At 41.5% G+C, this 21,526-nt stretch overlaps 1 protein-coding gene and 1 long non-coding RNA gene across 2 annotated transcripts in view; one reads left to right on the top strand and one right to left on the bottom strand.

Moving 5' to 3' along the window:
• Positions 1-2,201: 2,201 nt before the first annotated feature.
• LOC130682568 (uncharacterized) lies at positions 2,202-11,116 on the bottom strand. Its single transcript, XR_008995789.1, has 3 exons — positions 10,983-11,116; positions 10,070-10,231; positions 2,202-2,580 (listed from the first exon to the last, which is right to left on the bottom strand). It is a non-coding gene; the product is annotated as an uncharacterized LOC130682568 (long non-coding RNA).
• Positions 11,088-21,526, top strand: part of GASK1B (golgi associated kinase 1B) — a 40,312-nt gene continuing 29,873 nt past the window's right edge. Inside the window, exon 1 of the mRNA XM_036887853.2 lies at positions 11,088-11,997. Within this exon, the coding sequence (XP_036743748.2) occupies positions 11,088-11,997 (910 nt within the window). The remainder of the gene's footprint in view (positions 11,998-21,526) is intronic.

The raw sequence follows: 21,526 nt of genomic DNA, 5'->3' as shown, positions 1-21,526 counted from the left end.
TCCTCAAATTTCACCTCCTTTGGCATCCCCAAACTCAGTCTCTGTCTCCCGGAACCTAGGAGACTGCTGTTTTCTTTTTGGGCCTTTTCATCCTGCTGCAATTTGGAAAATGCCCTCTGGAAAATTCTGAGGTAAATGTGGAGTACATCCCACGGGCTTCCTTTTCTCAAGGATTCTAGTTGCCCCTTGTTGGGTCAGAGACCCCAATTTTATCCACTGAATTTTAATTTCAACAGTTTGCTTTATCATTTCTGAATGTTATTTTAAAATTTAATTTTAATATGTACGCAATCATTTTGAATCCCTTCTTGTCGCGTGCATACTTTGTCTTCCTTTAAACATTTACATATGCCAAATTTATACTTGGATTCTGATAATACTAAAATTTCTCTTTTCCTCTCTTTTTTTTTCTCTTGTATACTTGGTGATATCTTATATTTACCTTATATAAACTGATATCAATTTATGGAAGTTTTACATTTGGAATCCTTTTTTGAGACCATGTAAAACAGTGGATTATATATGTTTTTCCTTATTTACCCATTTTTTTATCACAATTCTAATCTATATCACAAAATAAATATCCCTTATTTATCTGATTTTAAAGTAGGAGAATATGTAGCCTGACATACTGCTGAAGCAGAATTTATACATTTGAATTTTGAATTACACTTTCCATAGAAAACTTAGAAAATTAGTAAAAATGTGTAGTGATAGATTTAGATTCTCCAAATTTCTCGGACATGTAGAAGTTTTAGTTGCAGACATGCCAAACCCATTTTATTAAACTTTAAAAAGCTTATATATTTTAAAGGGAAAGTTGTACATCTGTTAGGTGAAATTCAACTACTTTTAAAGGATTTTTTTGTCTTAAGGAAAAGGAAAAGGTCTTTTCTTTTTTTCTTTTTTTTTTTTCCTGGACAAGGGAATAAGTGAAAATAGCTTTGGTTCAGTTTGAAACTTATGATGATGAATTGGTAGGTGAATTATTCATCAAACTAAAATGAATAATTTATAAAACGAATCAAACCAGTCTAGTACCATCATTTGGCAGATAACAAATTTGGCCTGATTAGAATTGTTATATTTGAGGCTGTGTGTAGGCACGACCTACCTAACTATATTGAGACAAGACAATTGGAAGAATTGAAATCTGAAACTAGGTGTGTCTCTTAGGTTTGGGCAGATTCTAAGGGTGGTAGCCAGGGAGGAAAGTGGAGAAGGGATTCAGCTCAAAGATTTAGAATGGCGTCCAGTCTGGAAGGTAGGATCCTCTCTGCAATTTGGCTGCTAGACCACTGAATATCTTCTTCACCGCTACATCCAAAGTGACTGGATAGTGCCTATCACATAGTAGCTACTCCAAAAATACTTTAAATTAAATAATAATAATAATAATAATATAGGAGTCTAAAGATGCAGCAACGAACATCTCAGTCTCTGATGACCCATTACAAGTCTCTCCACAACAGGGAAATACCTGCCAGGAGAACTGGTTAGCTAAATTTGCCAAGTAATTGGGTGACCTCTCCCCTGATTAGTGTGCAGATGGGCATAATGAACTCTGACTCTCTCTTTGTTCATAATGAATGAATATTTCTAAGGTCTATTTTTCCCCACCACAGAATCCCTATAATGACAAAATTAACTTTTTCTTATAAGGTGCAGGCTTTTATTTATGGATTCATCTACTCCTCACATGAACCCTATGAGGTGCTATTATTAAGAATAGTAAAACTAATATTAAACTATTATACTATTGTTGTCATCAGTCATTATTGTTCTGATAATATTACCAGAGGCCTAGGAGGAGTGTGTCCAACTAGCCCAAAGTTGTCAATTGTCTGAGGGGAAACACTTCAATGGGTGATCAATACTTAATACTTTATAAGACAAATGCCCTCGATTTCAGTTACATGGCCAAGGACCCCCCCCTTACTATAACCTTACAGTTATACAGACTAATTACATAGATCAATTCTAAATAGCAAAGCAAAAATGATGGAATATTTGAATCTAAAGTAGCATGCAGAGTGCACTACTGATTTGAAGTCCCTTGCTAAGCACAGGAGACAGTGAGCAAATTTTGGATAATTTGCTGCATTATTACCTTAGTAGACTATCAGGTAGTACCTTAGGTATCAAGACTGATAACTATTTCTTGAACCTGAAATTATGTGTTGATCAGTGTTTTACCCATCAGAGTTTTCTACGGTCTCGTTAGAGAGCGCCCATCCATTAGCATGAGCAAGCGAATGAGTCCTTACTTCTTACTGTGTAGTGAGCACTACGCGAAGTGCTCCACCTACAACATTCCATTTAATGCTTAGAACAGCCCTGTGAACTAGACATGATCATCTTCTCCAGGTGAGGAAACTGCAAAATGAAGTATCTCTGTGTCTCAGTGATTCAGGCTGCTGTCACAAACTACCATAAGACTGTGTGGCTTAAACAACAAAGTTTGTTCATCACAGATCTGAGCCTGGGCAGTCTGAGGTCAGGGTGCTGGCATGGCTGGGCTCTGCTGAGAGCCTTCTTCCATTCTTCTTTGCAGTGGCTGCCTTGTTGCTCTGTCCTCGCCTGGCAGAGAACAGAGAGAAGGGAAGCAGCTCTCATGTCTCTTCCTACAGGACACTCCTTCCACCATGAGGGCTCCTCCTCCATGACCTGATCACCTCCCACAGGCCCCGTCTCCTAATACCATCGCACTGGTGCTTAGAATTTCAACACAGAAATTTTGAGGGATATAAACATTCAGGCCACAACACTTGCCAAAGCACCTAGCTGAGATAAAAATATTTTGCTTACAAGTTCCTCAACTCAACTGAATGAAATGTAGATTTATTGTCATAAACTATATTGTCTGGCTATTTCCATATCATAAGCAATTAGTGCAAAGACAAAACAAGGAATATTGCCTCTGAGCTGGTGATTACCTCAATCAAGCTTGCTTCATTGCCCAAAGAATGGCAAAATTACATGCATTCTTAACCAAAGCATTGGTTATTTCCTGTGCAAAAATAATTGGGGTGTTATATTTAGGGAAATGACATCTCCATTCTTATATAAATATTTAATTTTCTTGTATGTGTGAGACTGCTTTGTAGCTACTCATCTTTTACATTTCAGAACCCATTCTAGGCTTCTTGGCAAAGCTTTTTGCCTTATAATTTTTGCCTATGTTACACGTTATGGGCATAGGAACCTGATGACTGCCTTTTGGAAAACTGATTTTACTATAAAAGTTACCTTCATGGGTGCAGAACTGGTGACAGTCTGTAGAGGATTTGACTTCTTCCTGCAATTTTCCTTAGACAGTCCCTCCACATTCAGCCACAAGTACTCCTGGTTTTCTTCCCATGGGTTGTGAATTGTAGTCTCTCTCAAATATCTTCTTTTCTTAATATCTACCTGCTATGGCCTTGCTTTGAGTAAGGGGCTAGAATCTGTAGGGCTGGATAGGTGAGGCTAGCTGGCTGGGTAGAGGATGTGATATTGGCAAATTGTGCATTTTCCAATCCAGTGGATGAACTGTCAAGGAAGAAATGGAGTCTCATAAAGAGGGAAAGGTATAGAATAACCTTATGTAAATCACAGGAAGATGGGCATTTTCCTATCTTCTTCTTGGCTTACCCCATTATTTTGGGGTACCTCAACTAGGGCAATGGTTCTTAAACTGTAGTATGCATCAGATTACCTGCAGGGCTTTTTACAATACAGATTGTGGAACCCTTTCTACAGAGTTTTAATTCAGTAGGTCAGGGGTAGGGTTCAATGATTTACATTTCTAGCAAATTCCCAGGTGAAGCTGATGTTGCTGGTCCAGGGCTACCCTCTGAGAACCAATGGTCTTGGGACTGTGTTTTATCATCTTGATATTTTCATTCATTCATTCGGTATTTATTGAGATGATACTGAGCCAGGCAATGCTTTAGACACTGCATACCCCCACAGACCCCTGCTTAGGTACTGGCATTTAGTAGATCTTAAGTAAATATTCATTGGCTGTGCAACCTAGAGTACCCTGAGTCTCACCAGCCTATGGGTACCAAGCAGTCTTCAGTGGGAATGACTCAGCTGCACTGACTCTTACCCTCTCCTGAGCAAAACAAGGCCCCCAGCACCTCACAAAAGGCCACACAATTATGCCACAGAGATGCGAGAGCTTGCCATCCAGTCAGCTCTACTTACCACAGGAGCCTCTCATTGATGTTTGCTCCTATTCAGCTACTTACCGGAGACTCCCCGCTGAGCCTGTAGCTGTTGCAGCTGCCTACTTTGGGAACCGTGAGGCCCACACCCGGGGTGCTGACCACCGGTGCTCCCCAAACTGCCAACTGAAAGTAGTGGGGAGAATGGGATGCTCATATTTCCTGTACCACAGTTCCTTGCCTGGAAATCAAAGTGTGCTGCTGTCTCATTATCTCACAGAATAATGCATGAAGACGCCACCATCGGCGTTTGCTTGTATTTCTTCCCTGGGGCTTGCATCTTAGGGCTGGGGGAGTGGGGCAATGGGCAGGTGGGCAGAGTATGTGATTTTAACACATGCTGTCTTTTCTAATCCAGGTTCCCTGTCAATTCATGAAACATGCACGTGTAGTTTCCACATCGACAACTTCTCAGACATGCTGCACTGGACCAAATCACAGTGGGGGACACAACTGAGTCTCAAAACTACCAGATACAAATGACAAAAGGACTGCACATTTCTTTTTCTACCTCCTTCTCCTGCACTTTTAAGGTGTTTGTTTATAACCCCAATGCATTTCTAATATGCTAGTTTTAATCTAGTCTAGCCAAGGGGCCTTCCTTCCTTCAAATGTACTCTGCAGCTTATTTTTTTACACATAGGTGAGGAGAGGAGATTATTTGTAGCTCTGCACTAGTTTTCTGCAAGGAGTCTAAGGATTGAGGCAACTTAATTCAATCTTACTCCTCTACCCGGGCTAAGAACCACCACTCTTGGGTGGCTGTTCCCCAGAATGACCCAGGGCTGGTGTGTCTGTCCTGCTTCTGTGTGTGTGTGTGGCCCGGGAGCAGGCCTGGCAGGCAGAGTATCAAGGCCTTCCACACTCACAGCTAAAATAAAGAACTTTGTCTAGATTGTCCGGGGGCTTTTAGAAGGAATTCAGGTAGTCTCCACCTCAACCTAATTCTCCTCTTACTCCCTGATAACTGTATGCACATCTGGACATTAGAACTATAAAACAAATACTAATTATTATAGCATGCATAAGTCACCTAATTATCCAGAGGTGAAATAAGAGTCATATAATTCAAACATATGTCAGTTGAATGTCAGACATTTGATCTGTTTCCTGTCTTAGGCTCTGTCCATGTGAATATTGCTCAGTTTTTTGGTCATGTGGCAGAACCATCCTCATATCCATGTCAGTTTATATAAAGGGAATGAACATTCTCAGGGAAATGAGGCTGATTTGGAATATTGCAGGAGGTTTCCACACAGGGAAATGGCAGGGAAGCTTCCCCCAGGTAAAATAGTAGAGAGAGGGGGGAATAGCCAATGTAGTGAAATCTCAGGCACTTCCTACCCTAGGAACCTGCCTATGTGGTTCTCTCTTGGTTATGGGAGAGATTAAGCTATGGCACTCAGTGTCAGATTTGTAAGGCTAGCTCTGCGGAGACAGGTGATTTTCTTTTAAAGTGCTTATCTGAACACAAGCAGATGTAGTCATATAGGTCACAGGAAGGATGTCCTTTGGAGTGAATAATTACATGTCAGATAAAGGTGCACACATTTCTATCAAATATAACACAATAACTATAGCTTCTTTTGCACATGGTTTTAAAGACATAATATAAAATATTTAAGGAACTACAAACTTCTTGGTACACATTAAACACCTTTATGACAAATTTTCAAAGACTATAATTTTTTCAGTGGCAGGATAGGCTAGCTTAGCATTGCCCAGGCCTGTTGATAGCAAAAGTATTAGCAAATTCCCTATGACAAGCAGGATAGAGGTTGTACCCAAGACCCTAGGCTAAAGTCAGGATTAGAGTTCTAGAAGGGCTATAGGTCCTATAGGTTAAGAGGGTGGTAAACAAGGGTTAGGGACACGGTGGAATGGTCTTGTCTACTCAGAGCCCAGAGCCAAGTGTCCATCTGCAGGTCTGTCATCTATGTAACAGCATGCATGGGTCAACAAGAGCAAGGAAAAGCTTACTATTGGTGATTCAGTGACTGGGGTCCTTACATACTCCTCTTAACTCTTCCTGTGGCTCTCAGATGGTGAGTCCACAGTAGCAGCAAATGGTGCACCAGACAGAAGGGGGAAATGTGAGCTCTGTGGGCTTGGAAATCTGGAGCCCGACTCACTGTATAATCTGGTCCTGGAGTTCTCCCAGACGGAAGGAGAAGCAGTCTTTAGTACAGCCGGATCCTACTATTGGAACACTGGAAAGATTTAAACATTAGTTCATTATCAGTGAAACCAAAGCCCTGGAAAAATGTGTTAATTTTCTTCTGAAACTATTAACATTTAGAGGAATGAATTATAATCCTGCACATTAGACATTTTTCAAACTATGGATTTCTGGGATCTACCTTATACCATTTAAATTAGAATCTCTGGAGAGGTGGATGGGGCCTAGGCATCTATATATTTTAAAAATGTTGATTGATTACATTGTTCTTTAATTTGTAAATGATGAGAGTATCATGAACTCTTCACTGTAAATTTAAAAAGATATAAAAAATTATTACTCTCCTAGTCCCTTTCTACATAAGGAATATAAAATGGGTAGGTGTTTACTTAGCACCCCTTTCAGTTTTATCAAAGTATATATTGTGCAAATCATAAGCACATAGCTAATGGATTATTCCCAGATAAACATCCTTTTGTAAATACCATCCAGGTCAAGAAATAGAGGAGACAGGTGATTTTCTTTTAAAGTGCTTATCTGAACACAAGCAGATGTAGTTGATAGATGACTACAAGATGCAGGCCCTACTCATGATCTTTGTCCATCATTTTCCTCTGCCTTCTCCATAAAGGTATGAAAAGATTTCCAGATAATCTTAATGAGTCACATCATTGTCTATTGTCTATTTTTCACTTTGTTTTCCTTGGAGAATTATATTTTTTTCTGGAAAGAAAATACTTCAGGTATGAGGACTATTGTATCAGTCTCTCTGGTCTAATAATATTAGTGGCAATAACAAGTATTTTGAGCATTTTATACACACACATGTTATTTATGAATGTTAACTTATGGCAAACAAATCTGCAAACCATTATTCATTCAAGGAATTTAGCTTTATTTTTCTTGGACTAAATCAGACTTCTTTCTTGGGCCCCATGATACTTGGTGTTAGAAAATACCTTTTTGTTCAGTTTCAACAGTGACAAACAGCAATACGGGCATCTGCCTCCCCATTCCAAAATGAGGTCCACCATGCGAAGAGAAGTAGGTTCCTGCATTGGGAAGTCTGAGGTTGCTGGGACAATGGAGGGTGTCTGTGGACCACTGGACCACTTGTGGGCCACGCATACAGGCGCACGTGAGAAAGCCAGCCAGTTAATCACCTTAAACGCTGCCCAAGAGAACAGCCTGAAGAAACAAGGTGACCTCAACACCCACACAGTCGGCTCTGCATCAACAGCCAGCCTGAGAGATAATAGTAGTGGTGTCTTTGAAGCTCCTGCAAAATGCCCACCAGAGGGTCAGCTTTATGAACCAGCTATGCCCAGAGAGCTTCTAAGCGACCTCACAACAATATCAGTGGAGTGGCAAGAACATTTCTGCTGCCAGTACTCTCTGTCCACCACTACCCTGCAGCCCTGGTGGTTAGTCAGAGCCAGATAAAGGGATGTGAGTGGGTGGGTGGATGGGGAATAGAAGATCCAGACAGGAAAAAACAGGCCCAGATGGCTCTCTCTCCTCCTTATCAGTAGGTTTTTGGCTGTTTTTGACAGACAGCTAACATCTGGGGAACAAAATGCTCAAAACTTAAAAAAAATTTGAAAATTTTGACTATTATATAGAATCAAGAATTTTGATGAGTTTATGTGAGTGTCTGTGACTAAAATGATTGGAGAAATTTTTAAAAATCTAAATGTGACTAGAAATATCATGCCCGAGTTTTTATCCAAGGGAGCTGGAAAGAGCTACTAGGCCACAGAGCAGGTTGGAATAGGCCGTGGGGAGAATGACTGCGATTGTTTTCTGATTCTATCTGCTGAGTGTTGTTGGTTATATCAATACTGGCTCCACCAACAATTCAATGAGTTTGCTCCTAATGCTACCACAATAGCTTCCCCCAGTGTAATGGTGACTCCCTGCTGGGCTATCTGGGCTGGGAGAAGGGCCTCTGAGAAGTTTATTTTAATAAAGTGTTGGGGGGGGATAAATACCCAGTGCCTAATATTTCAAATCATCATTCTGTCACCACTATCTAATTTAATCATCACAAGACACTGATGGGTAAGTGCTATTATTCTTCTCACAGAGGTGGAAATTGAGGCTAGAGAGGTTGCTAACTCGCCACAAGGGACCACAGCTGGGGAGTGAAGGAGGCTTGCTCCCTCTGGAGCCCATTCTCCAAACAGCACACCCTTTAGCCTCCACTAATGCTTCGTGTGACTAATAAGGGGAGGCAATGCATTGATCTTCTAATAAAGACACATTTTGCAGGGCAAATGGGGTGGTCAACCACCTCCTAACGCACACAACTCATCTACTTCCCAAACATTTCTCCACTAAAAATGTTGCTTTAGAAACAGCAAGCAGAGATGCCTGCTTATTACAACCTGGCTTTTGCCAAAGACTTGCTTGTAATTTTCAGTCAGGTTAGTTATTCTTCTTAATATATGAAAATAACAGATAGTTACACTATGCAGCCATGGTTCCCTTTCAAGAAGTTAGCACTTACCACCTAGAAAATAATTCTGTGCTTATGGACATAAGGTCTAAGAATTTGGAGAAAATTGCTTTGATGCTTGAATTCTGATGAACTTTAGTCAAAATCTACAGATACTTCAGGCCACTGACCATTTTGGAATTGTTTCTTCTTCTTCCTCCATGGGGCAGAATTTTTAGGGAGAGTGCTAAAGTAACAGTTCTATTATAATTTTTGGCATTTCATCACGTGGAAGTTTATTTTTTCCTTGTATATATTTTCCAGTTCTTTGATGTTTTCTGCACTGGAAAATGTAGTATTTTTAGGATTATACACCATACTCTAACCTCTTTCCGCCCCGCAGTATCCCAGACCTTTTTTCCAGTGGGGAATCAAACCCGTCCCCTTCCTGCCTCCTGTCTCTATTTGCCATCGAAGCGGAAAGAAAAGTCCAAGTGAGACCCAGAGGTCATCACTCCTTGCCTTTGTACCAGGATCTGCAAATCACTGAAGCCAAGTACTAACCTGTTTTTAAAAAAACCTTCAATCTGAGAGACTCCAAGACTTCTTCCTGTGAACTGTCGCACTGTGTGACTGAACACTGTAACTGTCTGTCCCTATCTATGTGCACACTTATCTCGCTGTTCTATTTTTTTCCTTATTTGTGTTAACCCTTTTGTACCTTTTTATGAACTTCTAGGCCTTCTCTTCTCAGAAGTCGTGAGCGACAAATGTTACTCTGTAAACAGTCAAGATGGTAAGGTGAGTCATAGTCCTTGGGAACCTGCGTGGTCTAATCCCAGGTTATGTGGGAGAGGCAGTGGGGGGATGGCATTCCTCATTTTATAAGGTATTTCTGTGGCTGCAGCTAAGCAAACACTGTCAATCCTTTTTAACACCATGAGACTGACATTTCTGAGTTTGTTTCCAGACAGAACACTAGAGGGCTCTCAGGGGTTAAAAATAGGTGGAAAATTATTTGAATGAAAACTGCCTCTGTACGGCATTTATTTTTTTCAGACTTTAAAATTGAAGTTTATTTTTTAAACTATTTAAAAAAACCGTACATGCCTGGGTTATCAACAACCAGTTTACAAGTAACCATTTTGCTTTGCAATCAGTAGTTTTCAAGGGAACTTTTAAAGCTGCACTGAAATATTTGAAATGTGGAACACTCTTGACCATGAAATATGCTCTACTTACATGCCTCCGCCTTTTAGAAGTTCTTTGCATTGGAGTCAGGAATTGCATTCTTCCTGGGGCCAAGCACGGGGCCAGCTGTGTAAGTAAGGTTGCTTACAAGTTCTTCTGTTTAATAATGTGAAGAAAATAGAGCTAGAGATTCTTTTATTTTCATTCAGCTGTCTTTGGTGGAAAGAAAAGGAATAAAAAGCAGTCAGATTTGTGTTTTGTGTTTGTGTCTCTGTATGTGTGTGACTGCATAAATATAAATTCTTCCTAGGTATGCGGGCATTTATGCCTTTATGTTATAATAACTCTTAGTGTAAGATAAAGGAGCATACTGTGAAGAAAAAAATCGTACCACCAGATTAAGAGAATATGTTTCTGAATTTGAATGTTAATACTTGGTACTGCTGCCTAATTAGTTAATGTGGGGCTTTTAAAAGTAAATATGGGATAGCTACAGATTTTTTAAAACCAAAACCAACTATTTAATGTCAGATTATTTTTAAGTGGAAAGCCTGGCTTTGTAAAATGTTAATACTTTTCCTTCAGCATAAAATTAAATAACTTTAGCTACAAGTTATAAAATATTCTTGGATTTTTGTGGTTTGTTTTCACTAATTTAAACTGAATATTAAATCTACACATACATCTTGTTTCTATTCTTTAAGCTTCCTTTTGAAAAAACATTTAGTGGCCATATTTATGAAAGGAAAGGGTTACTTTTTCTCTTGACTCTTGTAGAGGAACTGAACTAGTTTGAAATTGTGACTCAGTTAACTCTGTTTCCATTCATTCCCAGAAACAAGCCACACTTCTCCTTGGGGAGGCTAATAGGAGTTTAAAAGGTTTGTTGTGGCAAGCGTCAGAACTATTCCCAACTCCATCACCCACCGTTCACTTGCACCTCTACGCACAGGAGACCACTTACACACTTAAGCAGAGGCGACAGCTGAATTCAGGAGACCATGCATCATGTCAGCAGGAGCAGACTTCAGGCTTTAAACTCTGTTCAACATGTGGATAAGGCAGAGAAATGACCTGTCCAGACAAGCCAGGGAAACTCATAAACTGGTTCATCTGCTCCCTGTGCATCCCACGAGTGCGTAAACTGTGGAGCTGCCGGCGCCCAAGGACCCGGAGGAACCTCCTGCTGGGCACTGCCTGTGCCATATACCTGGGCTTCCTGGTGAGCCAGGTGGGGCGCACCTCTTTCCAGCATGGACGGGCCGCTGAAAAGAGACTGCCCCAGAGCCGCGACACCACTGAGGCACCCTTCCCTGAGATACCCTTGGATGGGACCCTGGCCCCTCCCGAATCCCAGGGCAATGGGACCACGCTGCAGCTCAATGTGGTGTACATTACCCTACGCTCCAAGCGCAGCAAGCCCGCCAACATCCGTGGCACAGTAAAACCTAAGCGCAGGAAGAAGCATGCACTGGCATCTTCAGCCCCGGGCCAGGAGGCTTTGGTAGGACCATCTCTTCAGCTGCAGGAAGTTGCAGAAGCAACTGATGCTAAAGTGCCTGGTTATGTCCAGGGAGGAAACATGGCTAAGGTTGGGGAAAGACCCTGGAGGTTGACACGAGTGTCGGTAGTGCAAGGTTGGGGCTCTGATTTCCAGCTGAGCAAGACCAGGGAGAGCAACATCAGGATCTACAGCGAGAGCGCCCCCTCGTGGATGAGCAAAGAGGACATCCGCAGAATGCGTCTGTTGGCCGATGGCGCAGTGGCGGGCATCCAGCCTGTGTCCTCGCAGAGCCCAGCCCGCTTGCTGCTGCTGGAGCGGAGCGCCGCTGGCTCCGCGCCGGGCTGCGGCCCCAGCCCCTGTGGGCTGCTCAAGCAGCCTCTGGACATGAGTGAGGTGTTCGCCTTCCACCTGGACAGAATCCTGGGGCTCAACAGGACCCTGCCGTCTGTGAGCAGGAAATCAGAGTTCATCCAAGGTAACAGCTTCACATGCTTCGTTATTTGCAGCTGTTGGGGATTCGGACTGATTTTCTCTTTTCCCTCACTCTCTTTTTCTAAATGATTTCTCCACCCACGTTTCACATTTGGACAGCAGCAGCATGTGTTTCTGTACGCTTGGCATTCTTCATTTCCCCAGCTCTGGGAGGATGTGGGAGCTCCGGGGAAATGCTGTAGCCGGCATGCACGAGTAAGCCCACACTGTGCTATCGGCCCTCCATTTCCCTCGCTGCACTTCCAGTGGCTTATTAAATCTAATTAAAGCCAGTGGCAGTTTGCATGATGAGGAGAGGAAGCCAGGGTGGAGGCAAAGAACTTGCTGACAGTCAGGCGTATTATTAGAGAGGTTACTGTGGAAGTAGAATTTCATTCCTTAGACGTTTTTAAAAGTAAAGGGGGTGGGGTAGGAGTGAGCTATCTTTCTTCAGCAGATGGAACCTTTTTATGAGGCCAGCCAGACTATATTAGATTCAACCCCTTGATTCTTTTACAGTGGATTTAACTGCCTTATTTTACAAAGGAAATGAAGCAAAGATAGGTAATTTGTTTAATATATATATACTAACTAGCCATTTGGTTTCCTCAAGAGCATGACTATGGTCTCACTGACCTGATTGCCAAGATTCAGGGGTCAGGAGTTCTGGCAGATTCTAGGGGGACTGGTCTGTAGTGGTGCTAATGCCATATAAAGGATATTCTTTGAACTATCAGTGTATTGCCTCTGAATTTGAATACAAAGTAGGGGTGGTGTTTGTCAGTTGGCTGTGTTTGAAAGCAGAAGTTGCCCCTGTAAATCCAGGCTCACCCAAACAGTTTAAAAGGATCCCAGAGAGATTACAAACTCAAAGGGTATTCCCTTACTACCTGTCACCATAACACTGAGCATTTTAGTGAGATTACCATTGAATTTGGACTGGAATGGATTAAAACTCTTTGGAGTGGCTGAGAACTAAACTGTATTTCCAGTGGCTTTAGGATTATAATTCAGTTTTAGAATGGGCACTTTTTGAAGTACCAGTGATTTACTTAGAAAGATTTGGCATTCTTTACTTATCCTGGACCATGTCTAAGTGCTTCAGATTCACAGGTATGCTTTGATGTTTAAAAGTCACAAAGTAGTCCACCATGATTATACTGATGTGCAAGAGACTCAAATATTTAATCAACAGTTGGTAAAAGCTAATTTTTATTGGGTGCTTATGGTTTTCTAAGCACTACACTAATTGATTCATATAGCCCATACATGCATTGACTCCTGTGTTTCTCACAATGCTGTAAGGTAGGTACTGTTATTATTTCCATTTAGTAGATGAGAAAATTGAGCCTTATTTGGGCAAAGTGAATGACCTCAATTCCCACAGCTAGGAGATGGCTCAGCTGGGTTTCAGACACAGGCCCAGCAAACTTCAGAAAATAAGCTGTTACCCACTCAGTTTAGGTAACTGTATATCTTATTATCCAAACTGGAATACTCTGGAGAGAGAGAAAATATTGGTGGGCATTGAAACAACAGGCATACACCGAGGCTGTCCTGGACAAAGCAGGGCATAGAATCATCCTTTTTACACTACATTGTCGTTCATTTTTATGTCATAAAGCCCCCCAGGGGAGTTGAACTCTTGAATATACCCTGAGGCACGGTGCTTTGATGTCCTTTGAGCTTCCCTGGGATGCTCTTAGATGGAAGTTGGCAGAATAAAGTAGTGGGTAGAAGTCTGGGTTCTGGAGCCGGGCTTCCAGGGTTTGAATTTACCAGCTATGTCCTGGAGATGTTACAGTATCTCTCTGTGCCTCAGTTTCCTCAGCCATGGCATGACAATAGTACCTACCTCATGAGGCTATTGTTAGTTAATACCTGGAAAACACACAGAACCAGCGCCTGTCACACAGTACACCTTCACTGGATATTGGCTACTACACTGTGCACATGAGGCCCCAAGCTCACTGAGTTCTTCACATAGCCTCTGAGCCTCACATATTATTTCTTTATGTGACAGGACTAGGACTAAAACCTGGGTCTCTAGACTGCTTAGGTAGACTTTCTGACACCAGGATTTCTCTTAAATATTTCATTCTGGGCTCTGAACATCCAGCATCTTTGGAAATAAGAGGGCAGTTGCATTCAATCTGAAGGAGGGGCTTATAATCTCAGTATAGCCTGGTGTCTTCTCTGGTTTCAGAAGTAAGTGGGGATGGCAAACACCCAACAAAATTGTATCTCCACAACTCTCAGGGTTATGAGCTCAGTACCTAAGGTTTTATATCAGCCCTTTCTTTGATACCTTCTCCTTATGTAGTTATTAGAGTCATAAATCAGGCCAATTTCCTTGGACACTTATGAAATTATTTAAATATAGTTATGAGCACTCTAAACAATATAATTTTACTTATGTAGACTATTTTACTGATGTAAAGTATATAAACAGATCATTTCTGCTCATGGTGGGAGCTATATAAACAGTTTTAGTTGTTGATATCTCTCTCCACCTATTTCTATTTTCCTGAGTTATGTCTTTCTTACCCTGATTTCCACAGAAGTGTATATTTTCTTTCTAAGGTCTTCTTATTATCTTGCTCCAAGCTTAGCTTTATTTGAGCCTCGCTGTCCATCTAAGGAGGTGAAAGATCTTGTCTAGTTACCCAGCACCTATTTCTGGCACATTGTGTATCATTGCTTCACATTACAGTTGCTTGTTTAATCTTAACGCTCCTACTCACTAGTCTGTGAAGGCAGAGATATTTTGTCTCTTGTTTATTGTGGCAGTAAAGAGTGTGACACATAATAGGTGTTCAATACATATTTTTGAATGAATTCAGGAATGCATTCTTGACCTGTTCTACTGACTCTAAAGAGTATATCTGTATTTGCCTCCAGCTTCGAATAATCAGGACAAGTGCTACCGTTTTTAGTCCTAAATCCTCCTGGAGGATATTATAAAAAGCTCATTGAAAAAATAATAAAAAATGTCCTTGGCAGCTCTGTATTATGCAAATAATAAGGTTCACAGAGCTCATTCTTGTGAGGATGTTCAACCATGGTCTGCTGGTCTCACACTAGAATATAATTTGATCATGACGTTTCTATAGGAGGAACTATTGGATTTAGTTTAGGTATATATTTCTCTGATGATACGACTTGATCTAGGAGTAGATATTTTAATATTTAGGAGAGTGAGTAGCCAGCAAATCCTATCAGTAATCTGCCCTAAGGGTTGTTTCTGTTCCCTGACTTTTGATTTGTGTTTGTGAAAATAAATTCATGCTCAGCACCAAGAACATAACTAGTCTGTATTGTGAGTTGAATATAGATGTTTGGCTTATCTCAGTTAAATTTTCCAAGAAACCTATGCAGTAGGCATTTTTTTTTTAACCTTAATTTTGAGTTGAAAGGCAGTAAGAAGACTGCTCAAGGCCATGCAATGAGTTCGTTGTCAGAAAGAATTCAAACCCTGGTCTTCTACCTTTAAATCTTTCCTCTTTTCATCAGTCTGCTTCCCTAACAAATCCTTTAAAGGGCTTTATCGTATATCTTTCTCTTTCTTTCTCCATCACCACAACATATTACTATATCTAGTTATTTAATATGGTGAAACAGATGACTTATACACTGATGCACATATACAGGCTTTGGGAAACTCTTTTGTCACAAGGACACAGCAAACTTAACAATAGCAAAAGTAATATTAAGGTGACTATATACCAGGTACTGTTTTAAGTACTGTGCATGAATTATCTCATTAAATCCTCATACAAAATTTATGAGGTATGTACTCTATGCGAGACATTTTGTGGGTAGGCAAGCAGAGGACCAGAGTAATAAAGCACCTTTCTCAAAGTCATACAAATGGCCTGGATATAAAAAGGGTACAAGAGATGCAAGGGGATAAGTTAAAGAGAATCAAATGCCATGATCAAATGATCTGCCTGTCACCAGCCTCTCAGATGAGGCTTCTGTTAATTCAGTCCAAAGACAAAAAGTCCCATTAAAAAGGCTTTGTATTTTTTTTGTTTAAGTAGTAAAACTGATGTGAGTGGTCCTGTCAGCACAGAGCCACTGGCTCAGGTAAGTCTGGGACAGGTTCTTGGTTGTATAACTTGATGAACTCTAGGTGATTCTCCTAGAATTAAAAAAAATAAAGAAAGAAAGAAAAAAAATATATATGTATGTATATGTAGAATTAGCAGACTCACCAACCTTGCACTGTACCTCAGACCACTTTCTGACAGGTGTTACCCCACAGACAGCCCAGGAAATGGGAAGGGTGTACGTACTTGGCAAGGGTGGGCTGTAGGTAGGCAGGGAGAGCCAGTGTGTGCCACCTGACCCAGGCCAGCAGTCACCACTGGAGAGGAGCCTCTCCTATGCCTGTCTGTGTGGGAAATGCAAAACTGGATTGAAATATAGTATCAAAGGGCTTTTAAAAATCTATTTTTGCCAAATGAAATCTTCAGCTGTGAATTCATAAAGCATCTAGGGTAGGCACTGCACAGTGCCTGTTCTACGTTGCTGTCATTTGTCTACTGCACCACTAACAATTCTGTGCAGCAATTAGCATTAATACTTTAAATCTGGGAATTCTGAGGCTCAGCAAGCTTATGAAACCTGCCCAAAGACACACAGCTGGGGAGCAGAGAACTGAAATCTGTAACCGATTCTGTCTGATACTAAAGCCTCCTCACGTGGCTTCTCTTAGCCCATACCACCTCTTAAATATAACTTGGTATAATTATGGAATAGTAACAAAAATGTGCAAATTGAGCATGGTGATCCCTGATCTATTGCTATGCGAACATTTCTATTTAATTCCTTTTTTCAATTCAACAGTTTAACACTGGTAATATTTTTACACAAAGGAAGTTTGACATACTGCTCTGAATACTGCTGCATGATTTGTTTGTTTTTTAAATGCAAGCCATTGCTTACCAGATTTTCTTGTTTAACCATAAACAATCATATGTAGGCAAATGGCACTGGACAGATTAGTGTGTTTTTGCCAAACTATCCTTGGAAAAGTCGTAAATCATTACAAAGGTCAGATACAGTGTGGTATTGATAACATTTAATTTTTTAAACAAAATATTTAAAAATATTTGCCTAAAATAAGACAAGCAGACTATGTCCATGTAGAAGTTGAGTGCAGAAGAAAGCCCAGCACCCTTCTGTGATCTTTAGTTCAGCAGCTTTGCCAAAGCTTCCCTGGCAGTATGCACAGTAATGTGAATGAATCCCAAGGGACACCATATTGGTAGCATGTAATCATTGTACTATTTTTCATGCCCAGCATGGAAGATGCATTATGTATGCTTTATTTTTAGGATGCTGCTATATTGCCACAGCGCTGTCTTACTGAATTAAGGTAGGCTAGTTCCAGGAATTCTCTACGTCAAGGCTGCTTAGATGACAAACTGCAGGCACCCCACCAAATTCTATTTAAATTCATTGTGAATCCCAGGTTGCTCACTGTTTTCAAACTTGTATTGCCTCGTCTTATTATAAAGTAGGAGAAATACACTGGGGGTTTTCCACTCTTTTCGAGTCCTTGCAAACAGCAAGCATTGTGATTTGCTGGGTGATGGTGTGGCTGGCAGAGCAGGGAGATGGCCGCCGCACATTTCATGTAGTCTTAGTCTCTCTGGAATGGACAGAGGCATTTTGCAGGGAGTTATGAGAATAACTCAGATGCCCCTGTAACCTGAAAACACAGTGACTTAAACACCTAGAAATCTTAGACGTAATGTGCAAACTTTCTTAAAATATTTATTTGGCAACGTAAAAATTACATTTTATTTTTAAAAGTCTGGATTGAAAGCCCATTGTGTTCTTTATGAGAAAAGCCCTAAGGGTATTTAGCAGTCAGATTGAACTGGTTAACTTAATACTTTCATTCATAAGCGAACACAGGGTACTGAGCATCCCTCCAAGCACACTATGCTCCAGTGGCCTCTTGTTCGCCCACTACATACCTGCGTAGAACAGTGGGGGAACCACATGACCTTCTCTGCCAGGCCTCTGGAACTTGTGCCTCGCTCCTACCCCTGGCTGGGATAGAAGGAACAATGAAGGGCTGCCAGTGCTCACAGCATGTAAGATGCATGTGCCTCTGCTCCATGCAGTCTGTTCCCTTCCATAGCACTACATTTACCTTCTCTTTTAAGAAATATTTATTGAGTGTCTGCTCTGGGCCTGCCACTCTTCTAGTCCTTGGGGATTACATCAGGGACTGAAACGGTAAGAACCCCTGCCTCCATGGAGCTGACAGTTGGTGGGCCACGTGAATGCCCAGGCATAGGGAATCTTCCTATGTCCCTGATTTCAGGATTCACTCAGCACCTTCCTGAGCTCAAGGTTGTGACCTTTCCATTAGGACTGCCTCTGTTAATGAGCAAATATTGAAGATTCGGTCGAATTCAGTTGTAATTGATAGCATTTATTTCCTACGTGTGAGGCACTGTCCTAAGCATGGGGAAGAAGCCCTGTGGTCTCTGATTCAAATAGCTTTGCAGTGGGAGTGTGGCTGGAGTATTAGTCTGTGAGGGCTGCCGTCACAGAACACCACAGACTGGGGAGTTTAAACAACATAAATTCATTTGCTCACAATTCTGGAGGCTGAAAGTCCAAGATCCAGATGTCTGAAGGGTTTATTTTCCTCTAAGGCCCTTTCCTTGGTTTGCAGCTAGCTGCTTTCTCTCTGTGCATGGGCATCCCTAGTGTCCCTCTGGGTCCTAATCTCCTCTTTTTATAGAGACACCAATCACTGGATTAAGGCCTACCATTTTGGTGTCATTTTAAGTTAATTATCTCTTTAACGGCCCTATCAGCAAAAACAGTCAATTCTGAGGTACTTAGGGGTGATAACTTCAACACATAAATTTTGGCAGCTGGGGGTGGGGGTGGGGGCACAATTTGACTCATTGCACAATTTGGGCAATCTGGATGACCTGAGTTTGAATCTTGATTCTCCCACTTGCTAGCTGTGTGACCATAGATAACTTTATCTCTTTGTAATTTATTTCTTCATTAGTATAATAGAGATGATGATAATAAACATATGATGGTGACAGTACTTGCCCCATAGACTTGTTGGGACACTTGAACTGATGCGCATTAAGTATCTCTAGCAGCCCTAACACACTGTGACACACTGTAGCACTCAATGAATGTTACCTTTTGATCTCATCCAGTTTCTAAGGTGATTTAGCTCTTTGCATTGTGTTTCCTTAGATAGTCTTAGTTTGTTTATCTAGATTGATGTTTATTTGAACTAAGTAAACAGGCACCAGAGCTGTCATTTCAAGAAAGTGCTTGGAGTTGATAACAGCATCTCTCATTTGTGGCACTCATACAGTAAACACTGTACATTCCTTATCTCACAAAATTTCACAGCAGCCCCATCCAGCAGACATTCTGGGATGGATTCTCACGGGGAAAATGAGGCTCAAGGAATAACACATGTCCTCCAAAGGCCCATGGGGCCCGTGAAGCGGGGTTGGGATGTAGACATGGGCTGGCAGAGCTCCAAGCCCTGTTCTTAGTTCTCAGTGCCAATGGCTTCCCATTATCCCTTCACGTGGAGTTTAAGCCACGGGCGTGTCCTGGGGCTCGTCCAGTCGGTCCTACATCCAGGTTGTCATCTGCCTTTCCGGCTGCCTCCTGCTCTGATCCTGAATGCCACCGTGATGCCTTCCTTAGTGGTTCCCCTTCCCATTGCAGTGATTTGGGGTCAGGAGGAGAGAGACTGTGGTGTTTCTAACACCCCTGTTTTCATCATTCCAGTGTCTCATAGAATTACGTAGACATGGGAGTGGATGGCTAAGTGTAAGCTGGACGGAACCAGGGCATGGAACCTCTCCACATGCCCACCTCTATTTCTCAAGTCTCTCTCTAATCTTTCTCAACTCATTTAGAGTGAGAACAATGAAATCACAGCTTACTACAAGGATATCACACCAACCAAACTTTTATCCTGGGCACACTGACTATTCCTTAGAATCTAAGAAACTATGAGTAAAAACTGGGGAATTCTGAAAAATTAGTTAATTCATTCATCAATATTTTTGAATGCTTGATCAGACATTATGTCAGGAGTTGGAGTCCAAAGGTGATTAAGAAATAGTCTCTGTTCTCGCAGAGCTCTCAGTTTGGAGGGTAGGAGACAGCTAAGTAAACCCACCATACCAAAGACATGTTAAAGACTTCAATGGAGATATTTTTAGAAGGCCCTGCAAAGCCCAGAGAGGGGGAATTTAGCACAGAATGTGTTGGGGGGAGGCCAGGGGGGTTGTAAAATCCTTTAGCAGAGGGACTGTTAGAACTTGTTCTTAAAAGTCACTGTGGGTGGAGTGAGAGATGGTGGGTGTAGAAGGGGAGAGAGAATAGGTGTGTGAAAAGCTCGTGAAGGCAGACATGCTTTGGAGACTGCAGATAGTCTTAAAAAGGCTACTGCTCAGGAATTCATGGCTCCTTTATCTACATTCGTGAGCACTCAGTGGCCCGGGACTGGGTCATCCTGGTGTGACTAAGGCTTTGTAAGATGTGATTGTTTGTGGAGCCTGACACACGGGTCACATCATTGCCACTCTGCAGTAAGGTTTGATTCCTGTTTTTTTTAATGGAATATTCAGGCAGGAATTGTCTGGGGGTTTCCATTTATATAGTGGAAGTCCAAGACAGACCTAGAAAGCAGAAGTTCCTGTCCATTAGTCTAGGGCTCAGAACAAAGACAGACCATTAGTCAGAGGTCCAGAACAAACAGTTTTTCAAGTAGAACGGATGATAGATTGTTTCAGTAGTTTGTGATGGGGGAAGTCACAGGACATTCTCCTTCCCTGCTACCTCAGCTTCATACTTAGCTAACTCAGCCCAACCCAGAGAAAACAAGTTATGAAATGAAAAACAGTTACCTAAGTAAATGAATACTTTTTTTTTGAAGAAATGTATTCTAAATTAACCAGAAATCTATTTCAAAGACAAGACCTTAGATCCAGCACTTGATCAGCTGTGTAAAATCTATACTTATGAAATCTATAGAATTCTGCCTCTCTACCATCTGTTGTTTTTTTAAGTCATAAAATCTTAACATAGGTTTGGTTCTTTTTAATATTTGACAGTGTTGTAGTTTCAGTAGTTCACTGGATTCTCACACAAACCTTCAGATAGATGTGGAAGGGAAACTTCTCGCACTGTGAGGAACTCTGTGCTTCAGCCAAGGTCGCTGAGGGACTGACTCAAGTCCTGTGGACACCAGTGATGGAATCCAGCACAGAATCAACATTTATGGCTTCTTTTTCTACCCCACCCCCCATGTTATCAGCTTCTTTTCAGTGAAGGTTCTTATTAACCACAGCATTTTATCATATGGCTATTCTGGGGCTTCATTTCTTGGCTTTACGTTGAGAGCTCAGTCTTTATCCACTTTACTTGGTTATCTTCATGTGAGCACACTTGTCTGTTTCTACTGAACTCCAGGCTGTCTAAGGCCAGGGCCTCCTCTGGGACTGGGATCCTGT

Source organism: Manis pentadactyla, chromosome 1 (assembly GCF_030020395.1).
Source record: "Manis pentadactyla isolate mManPen7 chromosome 1, mManPen7.hap1, whole genome shotgun sequence".
In the NCBI taxonomy this organism is placed as follows: Eukaryota; Metazoa; Chordata; class Mammalia; order Pholidota; family Manidae; genus Manis; species Manis pentadactyla.
This window is presented reverse-complemented; position numbering and strand designations above follow the sequence as displayed.